Here is a 26,378-nt window from a genome sequence, read left to right on the forward strand (position 1 = left end):
GAAGAAAGAGACTAAATTTTGCATATTTATCCATTCAATTAATGTTCACATTCCATTTCTCAATTGATGCTCAAATATATGCTTCCCTGTAGCCTACTTATATCATGATGACTTTTTAATACATCACCCTGCAGGTGCCAGGGTTAGGGTATCCAAATATGATCGTCCTAAGATTTTTAGTAAATTTTCTATACTTATTAGCCTAGAATACATAAATCATAAGGTTAATAGGGTCTGGTCACCTGCTACTACTAGATTATCATGCTAGTATGTCTGAATAAATAGGTAATTATAACTAACATAAATATAATTATTAAATTAAATTCAAGCAGTTAGCAGACACCTGGATTTCTATGTGGCTTAATATTTGAAAATTATGTTTCAGAAGAACCATTGCTCATTTTGGGGGGAGTCTAGCATATGATGGTTATAAATAGAAAGCACACAGCCACCTACTGCTAGTAAACTAAGCTTGTGTGCTTGCTAAAAACTGTACTAATAAAACCGCGGTATCTACTAAATTAGAAGTTACAGCTTCTCATCAGATTTCTTTTCCTTTAGATGAAGTGCAATCAAAATGAACTGAAAATAAAGATCTCTAGCATTAAAAATTGTGACAACACTATTGTCATAGTTTGAATGAATCCAATGTCCATATATAAATTTCAATTTGGGGGACCCAATAAATATACTGTAGTTATTTGAAGGTGATAGCCCAATTCATTTTAATAGTCAAAGATAATTCTACCAAGTTATATATGGGTCTTCTTGGTGCTACTCACTAATCTGAATAAAGTCAGTTTAGTGAGGGTCTACTTATTGATCTGGTCTCGGGACACAGCAAAATACAATACAACTTTTATTCTGTGTTAGACTAATGCCCATAAGGCAGATTAGGAATTCTTTATATAAAACCATAAAATTATTAAATGTAATTACTTGTGCTTTTATGATTCAATTTTCTATGTGATTTCTATTTTCCTGAGCCCAGCACTTGGACACATAATGAACGTGAAGAGAAAACAAATTATACCTGAAGTGTTTGTACCCTCAAAGTGCTCCAAGACTGACCCTCTTGCAATCTATAAGTCCACAGCTACATCTTTCTAAACAGTGAAGGTTTCTGACAAATTCTTTTTTCACAGCTTTCTCCATCTGCTCACTGGCTTACTTACAAGGTTCTAGACTAATTTATATGGTTTCAGGTAGCTAAGCAATTACTTTCCTTTGTTTACTAAATGGACTCTTAAAAAACAAATATATAATTTCTCCTCCTACAAAGTGGCTCTTACTTTGAATTCAAGTCAAAACACATTTAAGTGACTAATACATACAAGAAACAGTTGTACCAGGTATTAGGGACATGGAGATTAAGAATAACAGCCTTTGTCCCCAAGGAGCTCACAATGTAGGTTTCCTAACATAATAACAGATAGTTTGGCTCTCCTTTTCAAACTAGTAGTATCTCACTACCTGAGGAGTCCAATTGCCAGAATTAAAAATTTGTCAAGGGAGACTGCTAATGGGAACTACTGAAAGAAACTGCCTATTTCTCCAGGATAGTAATAAATACAGCACAGCCATTTTTCTTTGCACAAAATTTTCTTCCTTGATACATTTAAAGTTCCCTGTTCAATTGTGTTGGCTACTATATTCTCAAGGACTCAATGTTCTGATTGTCTTATTTAAGATGAAACTCAATTAAAAGTGACAAGAATTGAACCATTCTAAAGGCAGTAGGGGAAGGAAATTAGCATGCACTTTCCCTTTTATCCCCAAAGCATAACTATGTTTTTCTGGAGCACAGACTAATTGAAAGAACATGCTGATGAGTCAGTACCTGCCAGAAATCCTGATCAGAGGGAAGAAAGGTTAGAAAAAGGAAAGGAAAAAAATTGGGAATGTTTGATTACATAAAAAACCAAAACCAAAAAATTAAAAACCAAGAAACAAACTCTCTAAACACATATATACGCATAAAAAGTATACAGATTACAACACATTACAACACTTAAGAAATCAAGACAGGAAAAGAACACACAGTAGTATTTTTGATATTACCTACAAGGCCTAAGAAAAAGAAATGGCAATTTCTAATTTTTCTCCAAATAAAATATAGGGTTTTAGTCAATACTTCCCCAGGAAAATATTTGGGAGAATCGTTGGGGACAGACTTTTCCATTCAGAACTGAAGTTGAGGAATAGGAGGTCTCCATAATTTAAAGTGGGGAAATGGGCAGAAGGGTACTATGAGATATTTTTTTAAGCACTATATATGAAGAACTGACTAGAGAACCTTGAAAGACCTTTAATTAAAAATGAAATGTCTAAAACTTCATTGAGTGTCCAAGGAAAGCTTGGTTTTAAAAATAAAATCTAATTAATGGAGAAACTAGGGAATCAGTGACCAGTTCACTTTGATTATTGCTGTGCATTTGTAAGGAAGGGTTGGTTAAAGCTCTTCTTGCAAATTCTAAATAACTGGTAGGATAATGATTAAATCTAATACTGCCTTTTTTTCTTTCTTATCAAATAAAATAAAAGCAAAACCCAAATTTCTAGTTACACTTGAGGTCTTCTACTTTAAAAGTACTGGTTTCAATAAAAAAAAAAGTCAGTCTGATCTTGAAAATCAGGTATCAGTTTCAGACTACCTTGAGTATGAGGATAAAAGGAAACATAATGCAATCCACATTCCAATTTCTAAATTCAGTAACTAAATTGAAAATTGACATTTGATCATTTTCTTTTCTTAAGATGACACTATCAGACATTTTATGGTTAATAAAAGTTTCTAATTGTATTCTAGTAAAGTAGATAAAACTGATTTAACAAGGTTAATGTAATTAAGATTCACTAAAAGAGAAATTCTGAATCATATGAACAAGAGAATTATATTTTTGAAGTAGTTTGAAAACAGTTATATGAAAAAATAATTTCTTATTAATTATTATGTGAGCCAACAGTATGAGGGGAAAACATGTTTAGAGTCAAATAATGTCAAGTATTTTTCAGTTAGTGGGAGGAGTTTCCCATTTAAACTTCAGAAATTATTGAATATACATAAAAACTGTACAAAGAAAAAACATGGGAAAATTCCTTTCCCAAAGAGATTGAGTTGACTGAATACATTTGGGAAGTTATGACTTACAAGTTTAAAATAATATTCCTGTTCTATTCAATCCAATGATATCTTCTTTAAAGGAAAGATTTTGCCACTCAACAATGAGGAAAAGAAAATGCAAGTAACACGACAAATGAAAACATGGATCATGAGCAAAAGTAGAATAATAGCAATTGTGTGGCCTAGAGAATAAGACTGAAAATGGAATGTTCAGATACTCTTTTACATCCCTGGAAAATCTAGCAAAAATTTACATGTACAAAAGAAAAACCATAGAGTGGACAGGACTTGGGATCAGGAAGATCTGGGTTCAAAAGTACTAGTAATGTGACTATGGGCCAAGTCACACTTAACCTCTCTAAGAAATTATCATATCTAGAGCCCCAGACTCTTAGAACATCATCTATTTAGTCCAATCTTTTCATTTTATAAATGGTTAAACTGATGTCCAGAGAGATGTGATACTAAAGGTTACAGAGCAATTTATGGTACTGCTAGAGCTAGTATCCAAATCTTTTGACTTCTGGTTCTGAGATTTAAATAAGGAAAATCCTAGATCTAATTACATTGTCTTTTAGACATGTTTTAGGGGTGGGAGAGGAGGGAATGTTGAAAATACTTCTATTCCCCGCCAAAAATAGAAGTGAAGGCAATGGTCAAATTAATTGATACAATTTTAATTTTAAGCATTATTCTTTTTTTTTTTTAAACCCTACTTTCTGTCTCAGTGACAGTTCTAAGAAAAGTGGCAAAGGCTAGGCAATTGGGGTTAAATGACTTGCTCAGGATCACAAAATTAGGAAGTGTCTAAAGCTAGATTTGGACCCAAGTCTTCTAGTTTCCTATACATATTATTCTTTAAAAAGATAAAAAAATATTATACTTAAATCATGGGAGTGAGCATTTCTTTACTAAGAAATAGCTTTACTGAAAGTCTACTAAATGCATACTGTTTGACAGTTTGAAAACTATATAGTGATAAGGAGAAAAAGCTTTATTTGAGAAGACTTGTCAATTCTGAGCAGAATTTTAAAAAAGAACATATTTCTCACTTTAATTAATTAAATATAAAAATGAATGGGTAAAAAATAGAAGCAAGAAGGAAAGAAAACAAGCAAGACTAGGAAACATGCTATAACCATATAAACTACACCAAAACATACAAAAGAAACTGAGAACCACCAATTCCAAGCTTTTTTTTTTTCCAAGTGAAATGGCAGTTTAACGATTGAATGAGAGAAAAATGTCTGGAAATCAAAAGGAATAAAGGTCATAATTAGTAGTGATCCTATGAATTGTATGTCCTTACTACCAGAAGGTAGAAAACTATTCCCCTCCCTCCCAACTTTCATCAACAACAACAAAAAATCTATCCAAGAGCAATAAATGCTGAAACCAAAATTCGGAAAATGTTTTCTCCGATTAAATGATACAAGCCCATTAGCAAAGCATTTTGGAAACTGAAAACGCTCTGACAAGAGGGAATTCATTTTCATCTATGAGGTAGAAGCTGGACATTTGTTGCCACTGTTCATGAGAAAGCGGTAATAGACTATATCCTGCCTCCATAAGGATCATATCAAAACATGCTCAAAATCTTTTGGGTAGAGTTTCCCAGACTTTTGTGTCTTTTTGAATTGTCTTCCAGGTAGATTCTGATCCTTCTTAGCTTCTGCAATTCTGAGAAAGTTATTTCTCCTCTATGAATCTCAGTTTCCTTATCTATAAAACAGGAATAATAATCCCTGAAGACATCTCCCTCACAGAATTGTTGCAAGGAAAGCACACTGTAAATCTTAGGCACAATATGATTCATAGACTGTACCATCTCATCCTATAGGGCTCAGACTATACCTGTTTAATGTGCTTTGCATACTATCTGTGGCAGGGGAACATTTGATAAATGTAGTATAGTCACAATTATGAAAGTAATTCATTCTATCCATTACTTTCACAACTACATTACAACACAACTACAATGCAAAGAATTAGTAACCCTGGCAAGAGTGGGAGGGAATAAATGAAATTAGGACTTAGAAACAGTTTCCCCCCCAAATTAATACAAAATATCTCAAATCTTATTTTACTAAAAATTTTAATTAAAGGAGGGATCCTTGTTTTCCTTCTCAAGAGAATTTTTCAATTAAAGAAATAATATAGGAGAGATGGCTCAGGTGACCACAAGAAAGCAGTTTCCCCTACTCATCTGAAATATAGCAGGACTTCATTTTACATGAACATAACACACTTGAATTCAGGTAGATGTGATTGGCAATAAAGGAAAAAAAGAGCAAAAAATGTTTAAAAAAATTTTAAGAATATGCCAAATCCATAACATTTTCCCAAATGGTGTTTTCTCTTGGGTATAGCAATTAACCCAGGCAAGCTTATTCTCAATCTGGAAAGAGTCGATATGAATCATCACACTGTTTTGCTTCAAACACTAGCCCTCACACATCAGTCTTTATCCAGAGTTCTCACTTATAACAAGTCATGTCCTTCTCAGGGCTGTGCTTCTTTTTGTTTCATTCACACTATTTAGTTATTAATAATAGCCCCCAAAACAAGCCTAGGCACTTCATGACTTTCTTAGGCTTATCAGGACCTAATAGCCTAAGAAAAGTCATGAAGTGTCTCAGTTTTTTTGTGTAAGAAATACTTATTAAATAATGGGGTTCTCTATTATGCATTATTTTTAACTAATGCAAAGGGTCTTGAAAAGTACTGGTCAGTTAAATGATATCCTATTGTATTTAGAGTTTTATGGCACCAAAGTACAGAGATAATCCCTTGCCAAACCCATTTTGCTGATTTTAACAACAAAAGCTCCAATGGCAATCCTATAGTCATAAACTAGCCTTTTGTGAGATATTATTATTTAAATTATGAATTTAAAAAATAGTATGGGACACAAGCTTGATGGAAAATGATGGAAGAAGCACATTTCCTTTGGGTAGCTACCAATTTATTTAATCTTTCAAAATGAAAAGAAAAAGACAATCACTTTTTTAAAAAATCAACATAATTTTAAAGTAGACTCCCCTAGGATGTTAGTTTCCAACTTATTTTTGGTCAGAATGCACATACTGGCAATAACTAATAAAGAATTTTTAAAGTGATAATAGTTACAAAAAAAAGGTAGTCAAAAAAGTTGCAATCATACTACAGAAATGACTAAATAAAGCCAAGTTTTTCTTCTTTAGTTCTTGGTGTTTACAGCATCGCATATGTCATACCTATTCATAAAAACAATCAGAGGAAGACCTTCTTGCATGGCAAAAATCTAAGAAGACTCTTTTGCTACAAAATATCACATTCTTCATTATATTAAATTTTAAGAAATGGGCCAAAAGAATGGTATTTACTATCTTGAGTTTTCTTATGCAACACTTGGCTTTTTATGAAAGCAAAAACCTGTAGAGAACTCAGGTTAAAACAAACAAACAAAAATCCTCCTGTAAGAAAAAAACACCATTCATAAGCAAAGGATAAACTATGGGAGTGGAAACACCGAGAAAAAGCAACTGCCTGAATACAGAGGTTGAGGGGACATGACAGAGGATAGACTCTAAATGAACACTCTAATGCAAATACTATCAACAAAGCAATGGGTTCAAATCAAGAAAACATCTAATGCCCAGTGGACTTACGCGTCGGCTATGGGGGGTGGGGGGGGGAGGAAAAGAAAATGATCTATGTCTTTAACGAATAATGCTTGGAAATGATCAAATAAAATATATTTAAAAAAAAAATCCTCCTGTAGATGTTTGTTCTAAATTAGTCAAGCAAACACCAACATTAAATAAGATCTTCTTTCTAAAATAAAATTCATGAACAATCTTTGTGTGCAAAAATTCTCCAGGTAGAGAGATAAATAAATTCAGTAAATACATCAAGACAAAACATAAGCATGAACAAGTTAAAAAAGATGCTGTCTCCCTACAAAGGTACTTGTTTGGATCAGGCTTCTTTTTATAGCTCCATTTACTCTCATTTTACTACCTTCTGCCAAGCCTAGGCAAAAACTAACATGAGATGAGAAGGGCAGTTTTTGGTATCATCTGTTTATGTGTCTGTACATATATACTTTATGCACACAGAATATCCTATTTCTGGGTACTCAGAGCTCTTATGCTATCCCTGGGAATTGATCTGATATATACTATCTTTGAGGGTCAGGATCATATCATTTTTGTATTTGCATCCCCAGTGGCTGGCAAATACCTAGGTTCTTAATAAACATTTGTTGGTTGATTAATAAATATGTTAAAGTATGTTATAAATATATTATGCTAGAGAAAAATAACATGCTAAAATAGCATATTTATAAATATAATAAAATATCCTTGAAAACATAATAATATATATAGATACCTTAATCAATACTCTTATCAAAGGTACTTGAATTTTAAAACAGGAAGCCTGAAAAAAGTAATATTGATCTAAAAGAATGAATCTCTAAAGGTGGAATTTGGGGCGCCATAGCAAGACATTTTGGGTTGCACATATTTCTCAATGTCCCTCAAAATAGTAGACAACCACTTAAAATACTAGCCTGATCTTAACTTTACAACTTTTCTGTGTTTGCACATCTCATTAATTAACCCCCCTGAATTGCTTGTGAACTCTGGTTAAACTTCCCTCAGAGGCTAAGTTTTCTGCCCTTCAAGATACCCCTTTTCTGTTCCTGCCTTTTTCTGCTCATCTAGAAGGACAATGTTGGATAGCTCTGGGTTTTGATGCTCTGCAGGGTAATTAATTTCTTGTTCATTCTGATGCTTTTCTTTGCCTTTCTCCAAAACTTTCTGTTTCTTGTTTTTTATTAGCCTTTTCTTGTTTTCCTTTGATAAAGGAACCTGGAGAAGGGGAAAAAACATTTCACCATCTAAGCCATTCTTTGTGTTTGACTATTCAAAGTGGAAGAATAACATATGCTTTATTTAAATATTTGAAGGCATATATATGCAAACACATTCATATGTAAATAAAGGCAATTCTGTTTTCATAATTGTTTTATAAGTACTTAAAATTTTTTAATTGTTAAAATTCTAAAGTTAGTAACTATTAACATTCAAATAAACAAATAATAAAACCGATCATTCCTACAACCACAAAGTACAAATTATTTACAATGTGTTATTACTATAATTTTCTAGATTGCTTTATGTTATCCAAAAGAAGGACAATATCAAGAAAAAAATCAACAAGATGAAGTTTTTTCGGGGACAGAAATGGTCATTATGCTGGGCCTGGTTTTCTTATTAGTATCTTTAATCTCATATACAGATGTAAATAAATACCAGATGAGTGATTAATAAACATAGCAGTTTATTCAAGATGTTCATATAAGTATGTGTGTGTATATAGATATATTAGTATAAAAACAATGAGTTGATCATATTATGAAAATGTTAATATGCAATTATCATATTTTCCTTTTTCTGTAAGAAAAACATATGAAGGACTATTTTATAGGATTTTTCTAATGTGATAAACACTTCTTTGATGAGATGCATTAAAGTACAGTTTCCCCACATGGTTCTAATGGAAAGTCAACCAGGAAACTTTTAAAATATATTTAAGTAAGAATAACATATATACTTGTTTCTCAATTCTCTCACCTTTCCATCAAAGCGTTTCACTATGTACTGATCCAGGCCCAAATCTGCAGAAGAGAAGTAACAAAATTAATTCAATGTTGAATTTACACCTCAAATTGAAACATATAAAACTGTATAGTCTTCATCTTTGTTTTCAGTGATTAGGGAACTAATGCTAATGGAACAGAGCTTTCCCCTGAATTTATCTGAAGAAATGAAAACATTTCCTACTTTCCTTTTCCCAATTAAGACAAGGAAAGATAATTCTATTATTTTTACAGGTTCACAGAGATATGAAGTTAGAGGAAACCTCTAGTTTTCTAGTCCAACTCCCTCATTTTACTGATAAGAGAAAGGAGGGCCAAAGCCCAAGCGGGAAAGTGATTTGTCTAAGTTCGAGGAGGCAGTGTCAGAAGTAGGATATAGGCCCAGACCATCTGACTCCAGAGCAGTATTCTTTTCATTGTACTATAATGTGTCACTTTATCAATCAATCAATAGGTATTTTTTAGGTACCTACTATATGCCTGGCACTATACTAGGTGATAGAGATATAAATACACATGTAAGACTATCCCTTGCCCTAAAGGAACTTTTAGTCCACTAGACATGTATGGCATATTAGAAAAATTCAAAGAGGCAATACAAAAAAAATGCCCTATGAGAGAGAAACTAATAATTGGGAGAATCAGGAAAATCAAATATGAGGCAAGGTTTTCTCCTCAGGGGGTGGAAAATGGTGATGGTGAGAAAGTGAGAAGAAATGGAACGCTTATGGATGACAGGAACTGAAAGCAGGACCATTGGTGTGTAGCTGAGGTATGGTGGAGGAGTAAGTCCTAGGAAATGAATAAGTTAAGGAACTGGAAGGTTAGGGTGTATAAGGGAGTATCAATAGGTGCACTAAAATCCTCTAATAAAAAAGGAGGTGTTGGGGAGGAGAGAAAGATTGTAATCCAGACATGGAATTCCCTGCGAAAGGAAGTGGACTGTGCTAGAGGTCTTGATTTGATGAGAAATATAAATTGAACATGAAAGAACTAGAGTGATGGTGGTAGGAGGAGTAGGAGGAGGCCTGGAAGTAGAAATGGGGAACAAGGAGTTTTCCATCTCCTCCCCCTATGACCAGTGAATCTGGGAGTCTGAATAAAAGTGTAACCAATGTTGTAAAGATGGCCAAGCTATTCCATGCAAAGGAAGCCAGATTTCAGTGAGTTTATTTATGGAGAGATCAAGAAAGGAAATGAGGAAGAAGTGAAAAACTTAGAAAACCTAGTAATTCATCAATAAAATCTGAAAATATATATAATATTACACAATTGTACTACAGAGGCATCTCACTACTCTCCACTGCTGGAAAGATCCTCGCCCGTGTTATACTCAACAGACTCCTGTCATCTGTTTCAGAGCAGAACCTGCCTGAATCACAATGTGGCTTCTGACCAGATTGCAGCACCATCGATATGGTCTTTACGGTGAGGCAAATGCAGGAAAAATGCCTTGAGCAGAACCTGAGTCTCTACATTGTCTTCATAGACCTGACAAAGGCGTTTGACACAGTGAACAGGGACGCATTGTGGGTGATCCTCAGCAAGCTCGGTTGCCCAGAAAAATTCATCAAACTGATCCAGCTCTTTCATGTCGACATAACAGGGGAAGTCCTATCTGGTGGAGAGATTTCTGATTGCTTCAACATCTCCAATGGTGTGAAACAAGGCTGTGTCCTCGCTCCGGTACTATTCCACCTATTTTTCACCCAAATACTACGACATGCTGTGATGGATCTAGACCTGGGCGTCTATATCAAATACCGACTGGATGGCTCACTATTCGACCTTCACCGCCTGACTGCAAAAACAAAGACAACAGAGAGACTCATCCTGGAAGCTCTCTTCGCAGATGACTGTGCTCTCATGGCCCACCAAGAAAATCATCTCCAAACCATTGTGGACAGGTTCTCCACTGCAGCAAAACTGTTTGGCCTGTCTATCAGCCTCAGAAAAACAGAGGTGCTGTTCCAACCTGCACCAGGGAGGCCAACGAACCAGCCGTGCATTACAATCGATGGCACGCAGCTTTCTAATGTCAACACTTTCAAGTACCTGGGCAGCGCCATCGCCAACGACGGGTCCCTAGACCATGAGATCAATGCCAGGATCCAAAAGGCCAGCCAGGCACTCGGGCGGCTGCGCTGCAAAGTCCTCCAACACAGCGGTGTAAGCACTGCGACGAAGCTCAAAGTGTACAACGCAGTGGTCCTCAGCTCGCTCCTGTATGGTTGTGAAACATGGACACGGTACCGGAAGCACATGAAACAGCTGGAGCAATTCCACCAATGCTCCCTCCGGTCAATCATGAGGATCCGATGGCAGGACTGAATCACCAATCAGGAAGTCCTCGACAGAGCCAACTCCACCAGCATCGAAGTCCTGGTCCTCAAAACCCAGCTACGATGGTCTGGACACGTCATCCGCATGGACCCACAGCGAATACCAAGACAGGCATTCTATGGTGAACTGTCAGCTGGACTCAGGAAACAAGGCCGACCAAAGAAAAGATTCAAGGATCAGCTAAAGTCAAACTTGAAGTGGGCTGGCATTACACCAATGCAACTAGAACTCGCTGCCTCTGACAGAAGCAGCTGGCGAACCCACATTCACCATGCCGCCATCACCTTTGAAGATGAACGATGTCGACGTCTTGCCGTTGCGTGTGAACGCCGACACCAGGCCACAACTGCACCTCCCGTAACAACTGGCGTCCCAGGCCCTATGTGCCACAAACTCTGTGCCTCAGCCTTTGGACTTCAAAGCCACATGAGGGTACATCAATATATGATAATGCACAAAGACAATAGTCATTCTCCGTAACTGAGAGACTACCACTACTAATCCCCTTCCCCCATAAAAGGGTTAGGGAGGTGTTGATAACCCTTTTGGGACCAAGTCTACACTTTACAATTTTTAAAGATTGGATTTTTTTTCTTCCCCTTATAACACAGTCATTTTGAATATTCCATCCAGGCTCAAAGCAGTTGGAAGAGAAAAGCCAAGGTTCTTCTGATCTTGGACTCTGGAGCTGGGAGGGAGAACTACTTGGCTGGGAATATATATAAAATCTAAATCCTTTGCTTGAACAGAAGAAGATCTCAATTCTCAACTGGAGTCAATCTATGAGATAAAGACTCTCTTTTTCCCTTAGGGGAACCCAGAAAAAAAAAGAAAGAAAAAAGAAATCTTAAGGACTTCCTCTTCTCTCTGTCCTTTCATTACTTTTTCAACAATTCTTATATCTAAATAAATTAGATATCATAATTTATAATAGAACTTAAATCAGAATCTATGTTAGGAGGGGAGCTTCAAATTCCATCATTACAAGAAGGAGGCTGAAGGAAAATCTGACCTACCCTTTAGTCTAGCATGCCTCCATTGGTAACAGCTCAGCTTGGGGATAGGGGGGAGGAAGTGTCATGTAGTATTCAATCCCCAAACAGCTGAACTTTGAGTTCCTCCTTTTCAAAGTCCCCCTTGCTAATACATGTATCACAATTTGTTCAATCATTTCCTAACTGATGGACATCTATTTGTTGTTTAGTGTTTTTTTGTTACTAAAAAAGAGTGTTGCTATAAATATTTTGGTGTATACAGAATCTTTCTTTTTGTCAAAGGACTTTTAAGGGGAATATGCATAGAAGTCAAATCTCTAGGTCAAAAAGTACCATTTTGGCCACTTCAGTTGTATAATTCCAAATTGCTTTCCAAAATGGTTGTACTAATTCCCGTCTCCATCAATAATGCATCATCCTCTCAGTCATCCAGGTTTGTAATATAGATGTCATTTTCAGTTCCTTATTTTTTCACTACCTTTCCTCCCCTATTTAATTTGTGGCCAAGTCTGTAGAATCTACTTTTGTTATCACTTGTATATGTTCCATTAACTAATCTTCACAGGTATAGACTCAAGATCCTTTACTTAGCTGCCCTTCTCTGGATTTTCTTCTAGCTTAATAAATGACCTTCATAAACTGTAGTATCCAGAACCAAGCACAATAATCTAGAAGTAGTCTGACCAAGACAGAATGAAGAAAGACTATCATCTTCATATCCCTGGAAACTATTTCTGGACACTCTTGATGCAGACCAAGATAAGAAAACATAAGTATTCACTAGATATGCCTTCAATTGCTTCCTAGTCATTGGCTCCTTCCAACTGCTACAAACATGTTCACTTCCCTCTAATCTTAAAAATATTCTATGAACCTTCTAACTCATTGCCCAAAATTGCTCATTCCCTTCGGTGCTAAACTTTTTGAAAAAGTTGCCTGTACCCTATATCTTCCTTTGCTAGACATCTAGGAATAGTTTCTCCCACAGTCTGTTGTCATCAAACTTCTGCTTACCACCATTTAACTCAAAGTACTCTTTCAAAGGTCACCAATTGTCAAGTCTTATGTCTTTTTTTCAGTCCATTTCCTTCTTGAAATCATGGCAAAAAAAAAGGTGGCAAAGTAAAGAGCTCAGAGTAAAGATGGTGACAGAGAACCAGTTCTAAGAATCAGTCTTTGATTCTGAAGATAATTTTTGTCCTGCTCTCTCCAGTTCTTGACTACAATGTGTGAATTTTAAAAGTCTCCATCTTGGTCTAGCACCCAAAAGTTGTGCACACCCACACTACACGGGCATGTGCTAGTCAATGACAAATCAGAAATAATTAACTGCCCACCTGGGCTGTCCTAAGCCAAGCTAGAGCCACCATTGGCACTTGTGAGGCATGCTCACAAATGGGAAGGGCCAGTATTGTTCATCTCTCCTATTGGATATCCTTTTATATCTTGTCTTCTCAGTCAGTCAATCAAGAATTTATTGTTTATATATGTGCCAAGTGATATTTTACTAAGTGCAAGGAAGAGAGAGAAGGCAAAAATCAGTCCGCACTCACTACACTTAAGGAGCTCACAGACTAATGGAGGAGACAACACACTTAAATCACTATGTACAAATACATGGACAGAATAACATGAAACTAATCTGAGAGGGAAGGTTCAAGGGTACTAGCATTATGGAAGATTAGTAAAGACTTCTTATACAAAGTGGAAGAAGGAAGTCAGAGAAGTCAGAAGACATAGATGATGAGAGAGAGAATTCTAGGCATGGAGGACAGCTAGGAAACACACATGGAGTCCAGACGTGCCTCTGTCTCTGCATTACAGAGTTCATGGAGGAGATAAGATATAAGAAATATAAATATTTTGGCACATATAAGATATTTACACAATATAAGAAATATAAATATTTTGGCACATATAAGATATTTATACATAATATATATGGGAAATAATCTCAGAAGCAAAGACACTAGCAGCTAGAGGACCAAGAAAGGCTTCTACAGCAAGTGTGATTTCAATTGAGAATTGAGAGAAGCCAAAGGAGGATCACCAATTTAGTCAGAATCTCTGCAAGGAATCCTTGTTGACTACCAAGGACATTAAACACTTTTAACCTGACATTCAAGATCCTGCCCAATGACACTGCTCTTTTCTAGTCTCGTTTTCTAGTCAAATACCTCTATAAATTGTCCATGTTTCCGCTTAATCTAAACTATTCACTATTTCCTACACATGCTCTGTGCTTTTCTATGCTCCTTTGCCCATTGAATTCCTACAAAACCTTGGAGTACCCAATGGGAAAGGGAGTTGGTGAAATCCAAAGGAACACAGCTGGATGGGAAAACATTCTGAGTTTTAGACTGATCTGATCTGATCTGATCTTTCAGGATAATGACCTTGATGAAGATTGTCACAGATGGAACTGGATACAATAGAAGGAAGCCTGTTAGCTCTTGGAGAGTAGGGATTGTTTCAATCTTTGCATCTATATTCTCAGTAAGTAGCCCTGTGCCTGCAACATAGTAAGTGCTTAAGAAATGTTTGATAGTTGACTGAATTTGCATATTTCCACAATATTTTGTAAGAGAAGACCAGGACTTCCATAGAGAGAAAGATAGTTGTTGTTTAGTCATTTTTTAGTTGTGTCTGATTCTTTGTGATCCCATTTGGGGTTTTCTTGGCAAAGATATTGGAGTGATTTGCCATTTCCTTCTCCAGCTCAATTTGCAGATGAGGAAAATGAGGTAAACAGGGTTAAGGGACTTGCCCAAGGTCACACAGCTAAGTAAGTATCTGAGGCCAGTTTTGAACCTAGGAAGACTAGTCTTTCTGACACTAGGCCTAGCACAGTATCCACTGTGCCACTTAGCTACCATAGATAGATAGGCATATAAATAATGAAACACTGCCTATGGGTGCTAAGCGTTAAGAAGACAAAAACAAGAAAATAAGCCAGTTATTGTGCTTAATTACTAATATGCAAAAATAAATGTAATGGGGAGCTGGAAAGCAGAGAGGGAACTAACAAGTCATTGAGATGAATTGAGGGAAGAGGCATCTCCAAAGTGGCAGGCAGTTGGTACGCAGGTAGAGAAAGCCAAAAGGTGAACTAGAAGGGTTTTAGGGAAAGTATTCATCCCCTCAAAATAGCAAGTAAGCTATACACAAAATTATGAAATAGACAACTCTATTTTTGGTATCTTCCTCCTTTCTTTTCTTAGTTATCTCTATTCTTTGGGCAGTATTTTCTTTTACTTTTCTAGATGTTCCATGTGAGCACAAGTTTAGGTCACTCACTAGATCTAACTGGCCACAATCATGCTTCATATCCTATGTAGCAGTTTTCTCTAGTGATCTTCTTATATTCCTTATTACTGCCTTCTTTGGATCACTACCTCTCTGGGGGACTTAATTCACTCACCTTTTCTCTCTGAGGCCAGACTGGTGAGTTTAGCAGTAAAAAGTCACAGGGCTTATTTTATCTCACATGCTTCATACCCTACCTTGCGGTTCATTCTAGCCTTCTTGCAATCTCCTCTTACACAGGCCCTCCCCACTCCTCTCTGCTGTCCTCTCCATCACTATCCCTGTGACTTTTCAGATGAAAATATACATCTTTGGTTATCATTTCCCTGTATATATCATCTCCTCCCATTACAGTGTAAGCTTCATGAGGGCAGCTATTATCTGACTTTTGTATTTGTATCTATTATTGTTTCACACCTCACCAGCACTTAATAAATGTACTCACTCATTTATAATAACTCCCCTAATTACTTGGGACATTTTACTAAAAAACTATTTCCCCTTGCTGACTCCTCCTAATCTTCACCCATTCTGGATTGGTCTCCCCATTCAGAACCTTTTTCGGTGTCTGTTCTACTATCATCACTTACCTATTTGTCCCATTCTCTCTGAGCATTCTACCTTGCTCCTTTTCTGGTAAATCAATCCCCAATAAAGCATTAATACTGAGAATAGCTTAATTAAAATATCTTCTAAGAGTGTGTTTGTAGGGAGTTATGAAAGTTAATATATTAGCCCAAAGGTATGGGTTTTTAAGGCTGGAATGCCAGGAATTTTTGATATTTTTGGAAAGGGATCCCATTCTGATATCTTTAAAATCCTAACCATATACACAGCTGCCTTCAATATAAAGACAGCCTTGGGAAGATTGTAAAACAAAGACATAAAATACTGAGCTTCAAGCAAGCTTTCATATTATTGCCTTTATAAAACAATGAATTAGGCTCAGTCTTTGCTTTTCCCATAATAATTTTTCTTTTCAAGTCTTTAAACTATTGTTATGTCAGGAGAAATAAATTAGCGAATTCCCCTTTTTAAAGAGGTAATGATGAACAATTTGAGAATGAAAGAAATCATAACATTCAAGAATCATAGCACTATTGTTTTTAGAGCAAATTTGCACTTTTTATTCCCAATTTCTATATCAAATTGGCAGTCACTTTCTCCCTCAGCTGTCTGCTTATGAGCAATTTTGTTTTCAGAATGATTTCACACTGCTGGGAATCAATAAATGCTTATTAATAACAATTAACAACTACCATGTGGCTGAATAGAATTTGTACTCACAAATGTGAAATTTAAAATCAAAAGTAACTGAAAAGAATAACTGAAGCTTTAATATTCATAATTAAACATTCCTTAAAGTTGTTTTTTTTTAAGTAACAATATAAATGTGGCAAGGAGCAAAGTTTTGAGGAACAACCAAAAGGCTAATTTGGCTGAACAAAAAAAGTTCTTGAAAGGGAATAATATCGAAAGACTGCAAACCTAGGTTGATGTTAAGTTGTGAAGAGTTTCAAATATCAGAGCAGAAATATGTATTTGAGCCTAGAGGTAAAAGGGATCCATTGGGAATTGTTGAGCATGGAATTAACATTGACTGAACTTAGTAAAATTATGTTGGTAGCTATGTGAAAGAGAATGGAGAATCAAGAGAGTAGAAATGGAATAAACCAACAGAAATCATATGATTATCTCAATAGATGCAGAAAAAGCCTTTGACAAAATACAATACCAATTCTTATTGAAAACACTAGAAAGTATCAGAATAGATGGGCCTTCCTCAAAATAATAAACAGTAAATATTTAAAACATTCAGCACATATCATCTGCAATGGAGACAAGTTAGAAGCCTTACCAACAAGATCAGAAGTGAAACAAGGATGCCCATTATCACCTTTCATATTGTACTAGAAAAGCTAGCAGCAGCTATTAAAGAAGAAAAATTGAAGGGATTAAGTAGGCAATAAGGAGACTAAACTATCATTCTTTGCAGATGATACAATGGTATACTTAAAGAATCTTAGAAAATCAACTAAAAGGCTAGTGTAAATAATTAACAACTTTTGCAAAGTTGCAGGCTACAAAATAAACCCACATAAATCATCAGCATTTCTATATATTTCCAAACTCAGCAGCAGGAGTTAAAAAGAGAAACTCCATTTAAAATCACTCAAGACAATATAAAATATTTAGGTATCTATCTGTCAAGACAAACACTGAAATTATATGGATACAACTATGAAACATTTTTTGTACAATTAAAACTGGATCTAAATAACTGGAAAAACAGGAATTGCTCAAGGGTAGGACAAGCTAATGTAATAAAAATGAAAATCCTACCCAAATTAATTTACTTATTCAGTGCCATATCTATCAAACTACCAAGAAACATTTTTATAGAATTAGAAAAAATTATAACAAAGTTCATCTGGAAAAACACAAGCAAGACTATCAAGGGAAATAATGAAAAAAATGTGAAGGATGGGGGCCTAGCATTACCAGATTTTTTTTTTTTAAACCTTTACCTTCTGTCTTGGAGTCAATACTGTGTATTGGCTCCAAGGCAGAAGAGTGGTAAGAGCTAGGCAATGGGGGTCAAGTGACTTGCCCAGGGTCACACAACTGGGAAGTGTCTGAGGCCAGATTTGAACCTAGGACCTCCCATCTCTAGGCCTGGTTGTCAATCCACTGAGCTACCCAGCTACCCAGCTGCCCTCCCCCCCTTCCCCCAGCAGTACCAGACCTTAAATTGTACTATAAAGCAGTAGCCATCAAGACAATATGGTACTGGCTAAGAGATAGAAGGGAGGATCAATGGAATACATTTGGGGTAAATGGCCTCAGCAAACTGTTTGAAAAACCCAAAGATCCTAGCTTTTGGGATAAAAACTCAGTATTTGACAAAACTGCTGGGAAAATTAGAAAACAGGATGGGAAAAATTGGAAAAAAAGTATTGGAAAAATCAGGTCTAAATCAAAATCTCACACTCTATACCAAGATAAATTCAAAATGGGTAAATGATTTAAATATAAAGAATGAAATCATAAATAAATTAGGTGAACATAGAATAGTATACTTGTCAGATAGATCTGTGGGAAAGGAAAGAATTTAAAACCAAGCAAGAGATAGAGAACATTACAAAATGTAAAACGAATGATTTTGATTATATCAAATTAAAAAGATTTTGTACAAAAAAAAACAAAAAAAGTGCAACAAAAATTAGAAGGAAAGCAACAAACTGGGCAAAATTTTTTTATAATAAAACTCTCTGACAAAGGTTTAATTTCCCAAATATATAAGGAACTAAGTCAAATTTACAAAAAATCAAATCATTCCTTAGTCAACAAATTGTCAAGAGATATGAATAGGCAGTTTTTACAGGATGAAATCAAAACTATCAATAATCATATTAAAAAGTGTTCTAATTCTCTCCTGATAAGAGAAATGCAAATTAAAACAACTCTGAAATACCACCTCACACCTAGCAGACTGGCCAATATGAAAGCAAAGGAAAGTAATAAATGTTGGAGGGGATGTGGCAAAATTGGGACATTAATGCACTGCTGTTGGAGTTGTGAATTGGTCCAACTATTCTGGAGGGCAATATGGACCTATGCCCAAAGGACTTTAAAAGAATGCCTGCCCTTTAATCCAGTCATAGCATTGCTGAGTTTGTACCACAAAGAGATAATAAGGAAAAATACTTGACAAAAGGGGAGAGGTGGAGAATGTGATAAAGAATTAATTAAGGAGGAATAAAAGGATTGTCTTGCTAGAGTAAGGTCCCAGTTGAGATTATTATTAAATTTTATTGATGTGTTTTGGTTTTATATTACATTTATAGATTATTTCCACTTTGTGAGAAGACTCATAACGATAAAAAATTAAGGCAAAGTAACAACCCAGTGACTACCTGTGAAAGAAAGGGCAGCAATCAAGAAAGGAAAGGGAAGAAGGAAGGGAGGGAAGAAGGAAGGGAGGGAAGAAGGAAGGGAAGAAAGAAGGGAGGGAGGGAGGGAGGAAGGGAGGAAGGAAGAAAGGAAGGGAGGGTAGAAGGGAAACTGCAGCACAGTGGATAATATCAGGCCTGGAGTCAGAAAAACTTATCTTCCTGAGTTCAAATCTGACCTTAGACCCTTACTAGCTATATGAACCTGGGCAACCCTGTTGGCTACAGTTTCCTCATCTGTAAGATGAACTGAAGAAGAAAATGACAAACCACTGGGATCATGAAGAGAAGGAAACAACTGAACAACATGTGGAATTACATACAACACTTCACACCTGTAGTATCCCTCCATCTCTCTACTTTAAAAAATAACATTATAGAGATTGATTTTTTTCTCTCCCACCTCCTAATGTGTTAGAAGTAAAAAAGGAAAATATTTCTTAATATTCATAACCAAACTAAACAAATTCCCTAAATGGTTGATTATTAAAATATCCACATATATATTTCTGCACCAAAATCCATCACCTCTTTGTCATGAAGAGCATGTTTTATCATTGATATTTAGAATCATGAATGGTCATTATAATGTTCATAGTTTTTACAGTTTTCAAGGTTATTTTTATTGTATATATTTATTGTATATTGATTCTGATAATTTCAGTCATTTCTATAAAAGTTTATTTTTATGATACTGATGATACAGAGTACATTGGTTCTTCTGTTTCTGTTGAGTTTCTGCTGCATCAGTTTATATATGGCTTTACAAGTTTTTTAAAAATCATCTATTTCCTCATTTCTTAAGAGTATTGCAGTACTCAATCACATTCATGTACCTCAACTTACTTAGTCATTCCTCACTGATGGGCATTCCTTTAATTTCCAGGTTTTTTGCCATCATGAAAAGAACTAATATAATTATTTTTACACATAAAGGATCTCTTCTTTCTTTGATCTCTTTTGGATATGGGTCTAGCAGTAACATAGCTGGGTGAAAGGAGATGTATTGCTTAGTAACTTTCCTCATAAATTTCTGAATTACTTTCCAGAATAATTGGACCAATTCATAGGTCCAACAACAGTAAATCAATGTTTTCTCAAAGCCTCTCCAACATTTATCATTTTCCTCTTTTGTCATTTTTGCTAACTCTGACATATGTGAGTTGAAATCTCAGAATTGTGTTAATTTGCACTTCTCTAAATAAGCAGTGATTTGGAACATTTTTTAATATAGTTAAAAATACCTGGGGGCAGCTGGGTAGCTCAGTGGATTGAGAGCCAGGCCTAGAGATGGGAGATCCTAGGTTCAAATCTGGCCTCAGTCACTTCCTAGTTGTTTGACCTTGGGCAAGTCACTTAACCCCCATTGCCTAGCCCTTACCACTCTTCTGCCTTGGACTCAATACACAATATTGATTCTAAGATGGAAGGTAAAGGTCTACAAAAAAATACCCTGTTTTCCCCTTTTATTATTTATCAATTTAGATCAATTATGAACTGAGGAATGATTTTTTTTCTTACAAATTTAAACTAGTCCTTTATAAATCTTGGAAATGAGATGTTTATCAGAGAAACTTGCTGCAAAGATTTTTCCCAGTTAGTTGTTACTCTTTTAATATTAACTTTATTGGATTTGTTCATACACAACTTTTTTAATCTTATGTAATCAAAATTGAGGGATTTAACTTCTGTGATTTTCTCTATTCCTTGTGTGGTCACAAACTTTTCTTCTTTCCATATTTCTGATAGGCAACTTTCCTCTTGCTTCTCCAATTTGTTTATAAGCACTCTCTCTCTGTCTCTGTCTCTGTCTCTCTCTCTATACATATATGTGTGTGTGTGTGTATTTAATATGTATTTCATACATATCCATTTGGAATTTATCAGGGTATAAGGTGTGAAGTATTCATCTATATTTAATTTATTCCATAATGATATCCATTATTGCCAGCCATTTCTTTCAAAGAATGAATTTTGTCTCTGTAGCTAGGGTCTTTATCAAATACTAGGATTTCAGATACCTTTGCTTTTGTATGTTGTATATTTGTTGTATATGTGTTCTGTTTTTACCAGCACAAAATATTTTAATGATTACTGATGTGTAGCACCTTTTGAGATATGGAATTGCTAGGCCCCCTTTGGTACCATTTCTTTTCATTATTTCTCTTGAGATTCTTGACCTTTTTTTTCCTCCAAAAGAATTTCATTATTGTTATTTTTTCTAGTTCTCTAAAATAATCCTTTGATAGTTTGATAGGCATGGTATTGAAAAAATATGTTTAGGTTAATATTAGTATTATCATTTTTTATTATATGGCTCTTCCTACCCATATTTTCCCAATTGTTTAGGTCTATATTTCTGTCAACAGGTGTTGTAGTTATATTTATACAATTCTTGAGTGTATCTTAGGTGGTAAGACTCCCAAGTATTTTATGCATTCTGTAGTAATTTAAAGTGGAATTTCTCTTTCTATCTCATCCTGCTAGGTTTTAGTGATATTATATCAAAATGCTGATGATTTTTGTAAATTTATTTTGTATTCTGAAAGTCTGCCAAACTTATCATTTGGGCTAATTTTTAACTTACTTTTTTAGGTTTCACAAATATTATCAGCATATCAAATGTAAAAAAACATAATTTTGATTCTTCAAAACCTAGATTGACTCCTCTTTTTATTGTTATTTTAGAGCTACAATAAGCATTTCAATTATGATATCAAACAGAAGTAATGACAATGGACAATCCTTGTTTCAACCCTGAATTTAATGGAAAGGTTTCTTTATCTCCATTACAAATGATGGTCACTCTTGGTTTAATATATCATTTTAAGGAAAGGCCTAAATTATCCCTATGTTTTTAAAAATATAACTGTGTGCTGTGTTTTATTGAGAGCTTTTTTCTGCATTTATTGAAAACAATCACAAAGTTCTTTTTTTTTTTTAAATTAACAACATTAAGTTAGAGTTTTCTTAATATTATACCATTCTAGAATTCCTGGTAAAACTCCAAACTAATCATTATAGTTACTATGACAGGACTCCAATATAGGGCCACTGACTCTAAGTTGTTCTGATGACATAGGCAAAGTAGAAGTTTGTACTTTTCTACTGTTAGCTGTGTCAGACAGATTAGGCTCACTTTTTGATTCACTGGATAGTTAACATTAGATATTACCACCACTTTGTGGTTTCTCACCCAAGCATGGCATCCATAAGTGAGTCTCCAAACTACTACATCTAGGTCTGATTAGGAATGCCCCTTCCTTCATCTGGGATCAATGACCAATTCTTAACCAAATCCATTCTTAACATTTATAATTTTGCCACTGGAAACTGAGCTTTGGGTGTGGTTCTTCCCTCATATGTCTCTCTCCTTTTTGTGCTAAGTGAGTAACCATGGGGATAAATATGTTTGTTTATATTGTCATATATAGTGTATGTGTATATTTGTTTGCCTACTTCAGGGACCACATAATGATAAAGCTCTTGATTGTATCCTGAGTGCCAATTTTCTAGAAATTTCTGAACACAGGTTCTCCCCCCACTCCACTGTGTTATACACATATTATCACTTGATACTTATTTCCATATTATTCGTTTTTGTAATAATCTTTTAAAACGAAATCCCCAAATCATACTATAAACAAGTGACCAATCTTATGTTTTTCTTCTGCATTTCTACTTCCATAGTTCTTTCTCTTAATGGGGATAGTGGTCTTTCTTGCAAGTTCCTTGAGATTGTCTTGGATCATTGCATTATTTTTAGTAGCAAAGTCTCTTACATTTGATCATCCCACAATGTTTCAGTTTCTGTGTATAATGTTCTCCTGGTTCTACACCTTTCATCAGTTCATGGAGGTATTTCCAGTTCATATAGAAATCAAGCAATAAACACAGGTTTTTGCTTAAACCTAGGAGGTTAGACCAAATAAAGCATGAATCAAGAGATTTGTGTCACAAGGAATTTGGCAGAATCTCTTCTTTTTCTATTTTTGCAACCAATTTATATAATATTGAAATTAATTTTTCTTTGAACATTTGAGATTTCAAGTATGAAACTATATGTTCCTGGAGTAGTTGTTATTTTTTGAAGTTGATTTATTAATTGCTCAATTTTTTCCTCTAAAAATTGATTGTTTAAAGTCCCTATTTCTTGCTCTGGTAACCTGGGTATTTTATATATTTGTGAATACTTATTTATTTCATTTAAGTTGTTTAGTTTACTGATACACTTTAGCAAAATAGCTTTTAACAAAATTTTTTATTTCTTCTTCAATTGTGAATTTTTTCATTTTTGATTATGATAATGAGGTTTTTCTCTTTTAAATTAAATTAGCTAATAGTTTATATATTTTTCTGTTAAAATCCTTTAATTAAAAAATTAAATTCTAATTATGTTTATTAATTTATTTTTTCAACTTGTTGAATTCTACTTTAATTTTTAGGATTTCTATTTTGTATAATTAAGCTTTTTAAAATTTGTTGGTTTTCTAGAATTTTTGGTTAAAATCACAATTCATTGATCTATTCTTTCTGGGTTTTAATTTTGCTATTGTTAAGAATATTATTTTCCTCTAAGGATTGCTTTGGCTGCATTCCTCAAATTTTGCAATGTTACCTTTTCTATTATTTTAATGAAATTAATTTTTTATTTGTTCCTTGATCTAATAATTATTTAGGATTAAGTTAGCTCAGTTGAATTAAATTTTTTAATTTGTTTTTTAATTAAATTTAAAAGTTTTATTAATAGATTTCATTTTTAAGTATTCAGCCTTTCCTCCTATCCCTGTATAACAGAAGGCATCATCTGGCAAACATATGTATATATATATGTGTATATATATATGTATATGTATATGTATATGTGTATGTGTATGTGTATATATATAATTTATATCTTTCATGTTTCCATTTTCCAGTTCATTCTTGTGAACATTCACAAGTTATTCTTCAAAGAGTAAATTTCTAGTTCTTTGCCACCACAAAGGGAGCTGCTATAAATATTTTATAACATACAAGTTCTTTTCCTTTTTCCTTGTTCTTTGAGAAATAGAAATCTCCTTGGGAATACCATTATTTGGTTTAAGGATACACAGCAATCCCTTACCTATCACAGGAGTTACATTCCAGAGACCCTTGCAATAAGTGAAAATCCATAAAGTAGTGGCATTATATTTATTATTTATATATATTTTAAGACTTTATAAAATCCTCCCCACTCTCCTATAAACCTTTTCCATACTCTTATTAACCTATAGTCACTGAGCCAATCAGCACCCAGGATACAGAACACAGAGCTATAGTTAGTCTCCTTTCATTTCACCAGTCAAAAGCGTTCCACAGTAAGTGTAACTCTATGATACAGAATTAGATTTTTTTAACCCCCTGATACAATGAAGCCTTGATAAGTGAATCGTGATATAGCAAGGGATGACTGTATAAAGTTTTATAACTCTCTGGGTATAATTCCAAATTACTCTCCAAAATGGTTGAACAGTTCACAATTCTACCAACAGTGTATCAGTGTCCCTGTTTTTCCACATTTCTTCCCCAACATTTGTCATTTTGCCTTTTTGTCATTTTCGCCAATCTGATGGATATTAGATGATATCTCAGAATTGCTTTGGCTTGCATTTCTTTAATCAGTAGTGTTTTAGAGCATTTTTTTCATATGTGGCTTTGATTTCTTCATCTAAATATTTTCTGTTCATATCTTTTATCCATCTATCAAATAAGATGACTCTTATTCTTATACATGTGACAAAGTTCTCTATATACTTTACATATGAGACCTCTATCCAAGAGTCATATATAAAATCCCCCCACCCCCAATTTTCTGCTTTCCTTCTAATTGTGGCAATATTTGTTTTATTTACACAAAACCTTTCATGTACTCAAAAGTATTAATTTCATATTTTGTAATGCTCTCTATCTCCTAATTACTCATAAATTTCTCTCCTATCTATACATCTGACAGATATTTCTTGTTCTTTTTCGGTAGAGTCAAGATGCTGGCTTAGTAGCAGCAAAAGATAAAACTGCTCTATCTTTCCATACCAATCTTTAAAAAGCATTTCAAAAAGATGGAAATCCAATTCCAAGTGCAAGATGGAGTCAGGGGACTCTTCCCACTGACCACAACATGAAAGGTAGGCAGAGAGAGAGAGAGTCAATTTTCATGGGATAAGGGGGAACTGGAAGCAAAACTGCACACAGAGGAGTGCTGGCTAACCCGTCCACCCACCACCCACCACTCCCCCACCTACCACACTAGGTTTTGTGATTGGGCATAGGCTAACTTCTGGATGCCAGGATGGAGACTATACCAGCAAAAGAGCACCTCAGAACCCTGAAGTCCCAGGCCCTGGCACCAGCCCAAAGTGAAGTCCAAAAGTACATCTGGCTGGGCCATTTCAAGCCTCCACAGCCAGCTGCATTGAAAACTTATCGCCAGGGCAATTTAGTTCATCATGCCTAATCCTGCAAATCAGCAGAGGAGAGACAGAATCAGTAAACAGCTTGCAGAATCCCTAGTCCACAGAAAAAAAAAAGAAAAAGACTGGGAAAATGAGCAAACAACAGAAGAAACATGTAACCCTCAAAAACTTCTGTGGGGAAAAAAAAAGCAAAGAGGAGAACCAACAAAGAATGGTAAGATTCAAGAAACAACAAGCAAAATTTCTAATTTACTTATATTTCCTTTTATGTCTAAATCATGGATCCATTTTGATCTTAACATGGTGTAAGATATTGGTGTATATCTAGTTTCTGCCAAACAACTTTCTAGTTGTCCCAGCAATTTTTACCAAATAGTAATTTTTTATCCCCATAACACAGATCCTTTTATCAAATGCAAGGTTACTATAATCATATACTTACTAGTTGTGTGACCCTGTCACTTAACCTTATTTGCCGCAATTTCTCATCTGTAAAATGAGTAGGAGAAAGAAATGGCGAACCACTTCCTCCTCCAGGTCATTTCATCTTGGGCAAGAAAACTCCAAAAGAGG

General features: G+C 34.9%; 1 protein-coding gene across 8 annotated transcripts in view; it reads right to left on the reverse strand.

Annotated features, from left to right (window-relative positions):
- MICU1 (mitochondrial calcium uptake 1) overlaps positions 1 to 26,378 on the reverse strand; it is a 238,341-nt gene that overhangs the window by 140,999 nt on the left and 70,964 nt on the right. For 5 of the 8 annotated variants that reach the window (XM_007478357.3, XM_056799451.1, XM_007478362.3 and 2 more), the window contains 2 exons: positions 8,746 to 8,789; positions 7,816 to 7,980 (listed from right to left, as the gene is read on the reverse strand). In XM_007478357.3, the coding sequence (XP_007478419.2) occupies positions 7,816 to 7,980; positions 8,746 to 8,789 (209 nt within the window). The remainder of the gene's footprint in view (positions 1 to 7,815; positions 7,981 to 8,745; positions 8,790 to 26,378) is intronic. The other 3 variants (XM_007478360.3, XM_056799458.1, XM_056799460.1) reach the window with 1 other exon arrangement.

This window comes from Monodelphis domestica, chromosome 1 (assembly GCF_027887165.1).
Source record: "Monodelphis domestica isolate mMonDom1 chromosome 1, mMonDom1.pri, whole genome shotgun sequence".
In the NCBI taxonomy this organism is placed as follows: Eukaryota; Metazoa; Chordata; class Mammalia; order Didelphimorphia; family Didelphidae; genus Monodelphis; species Monodelphis domestica.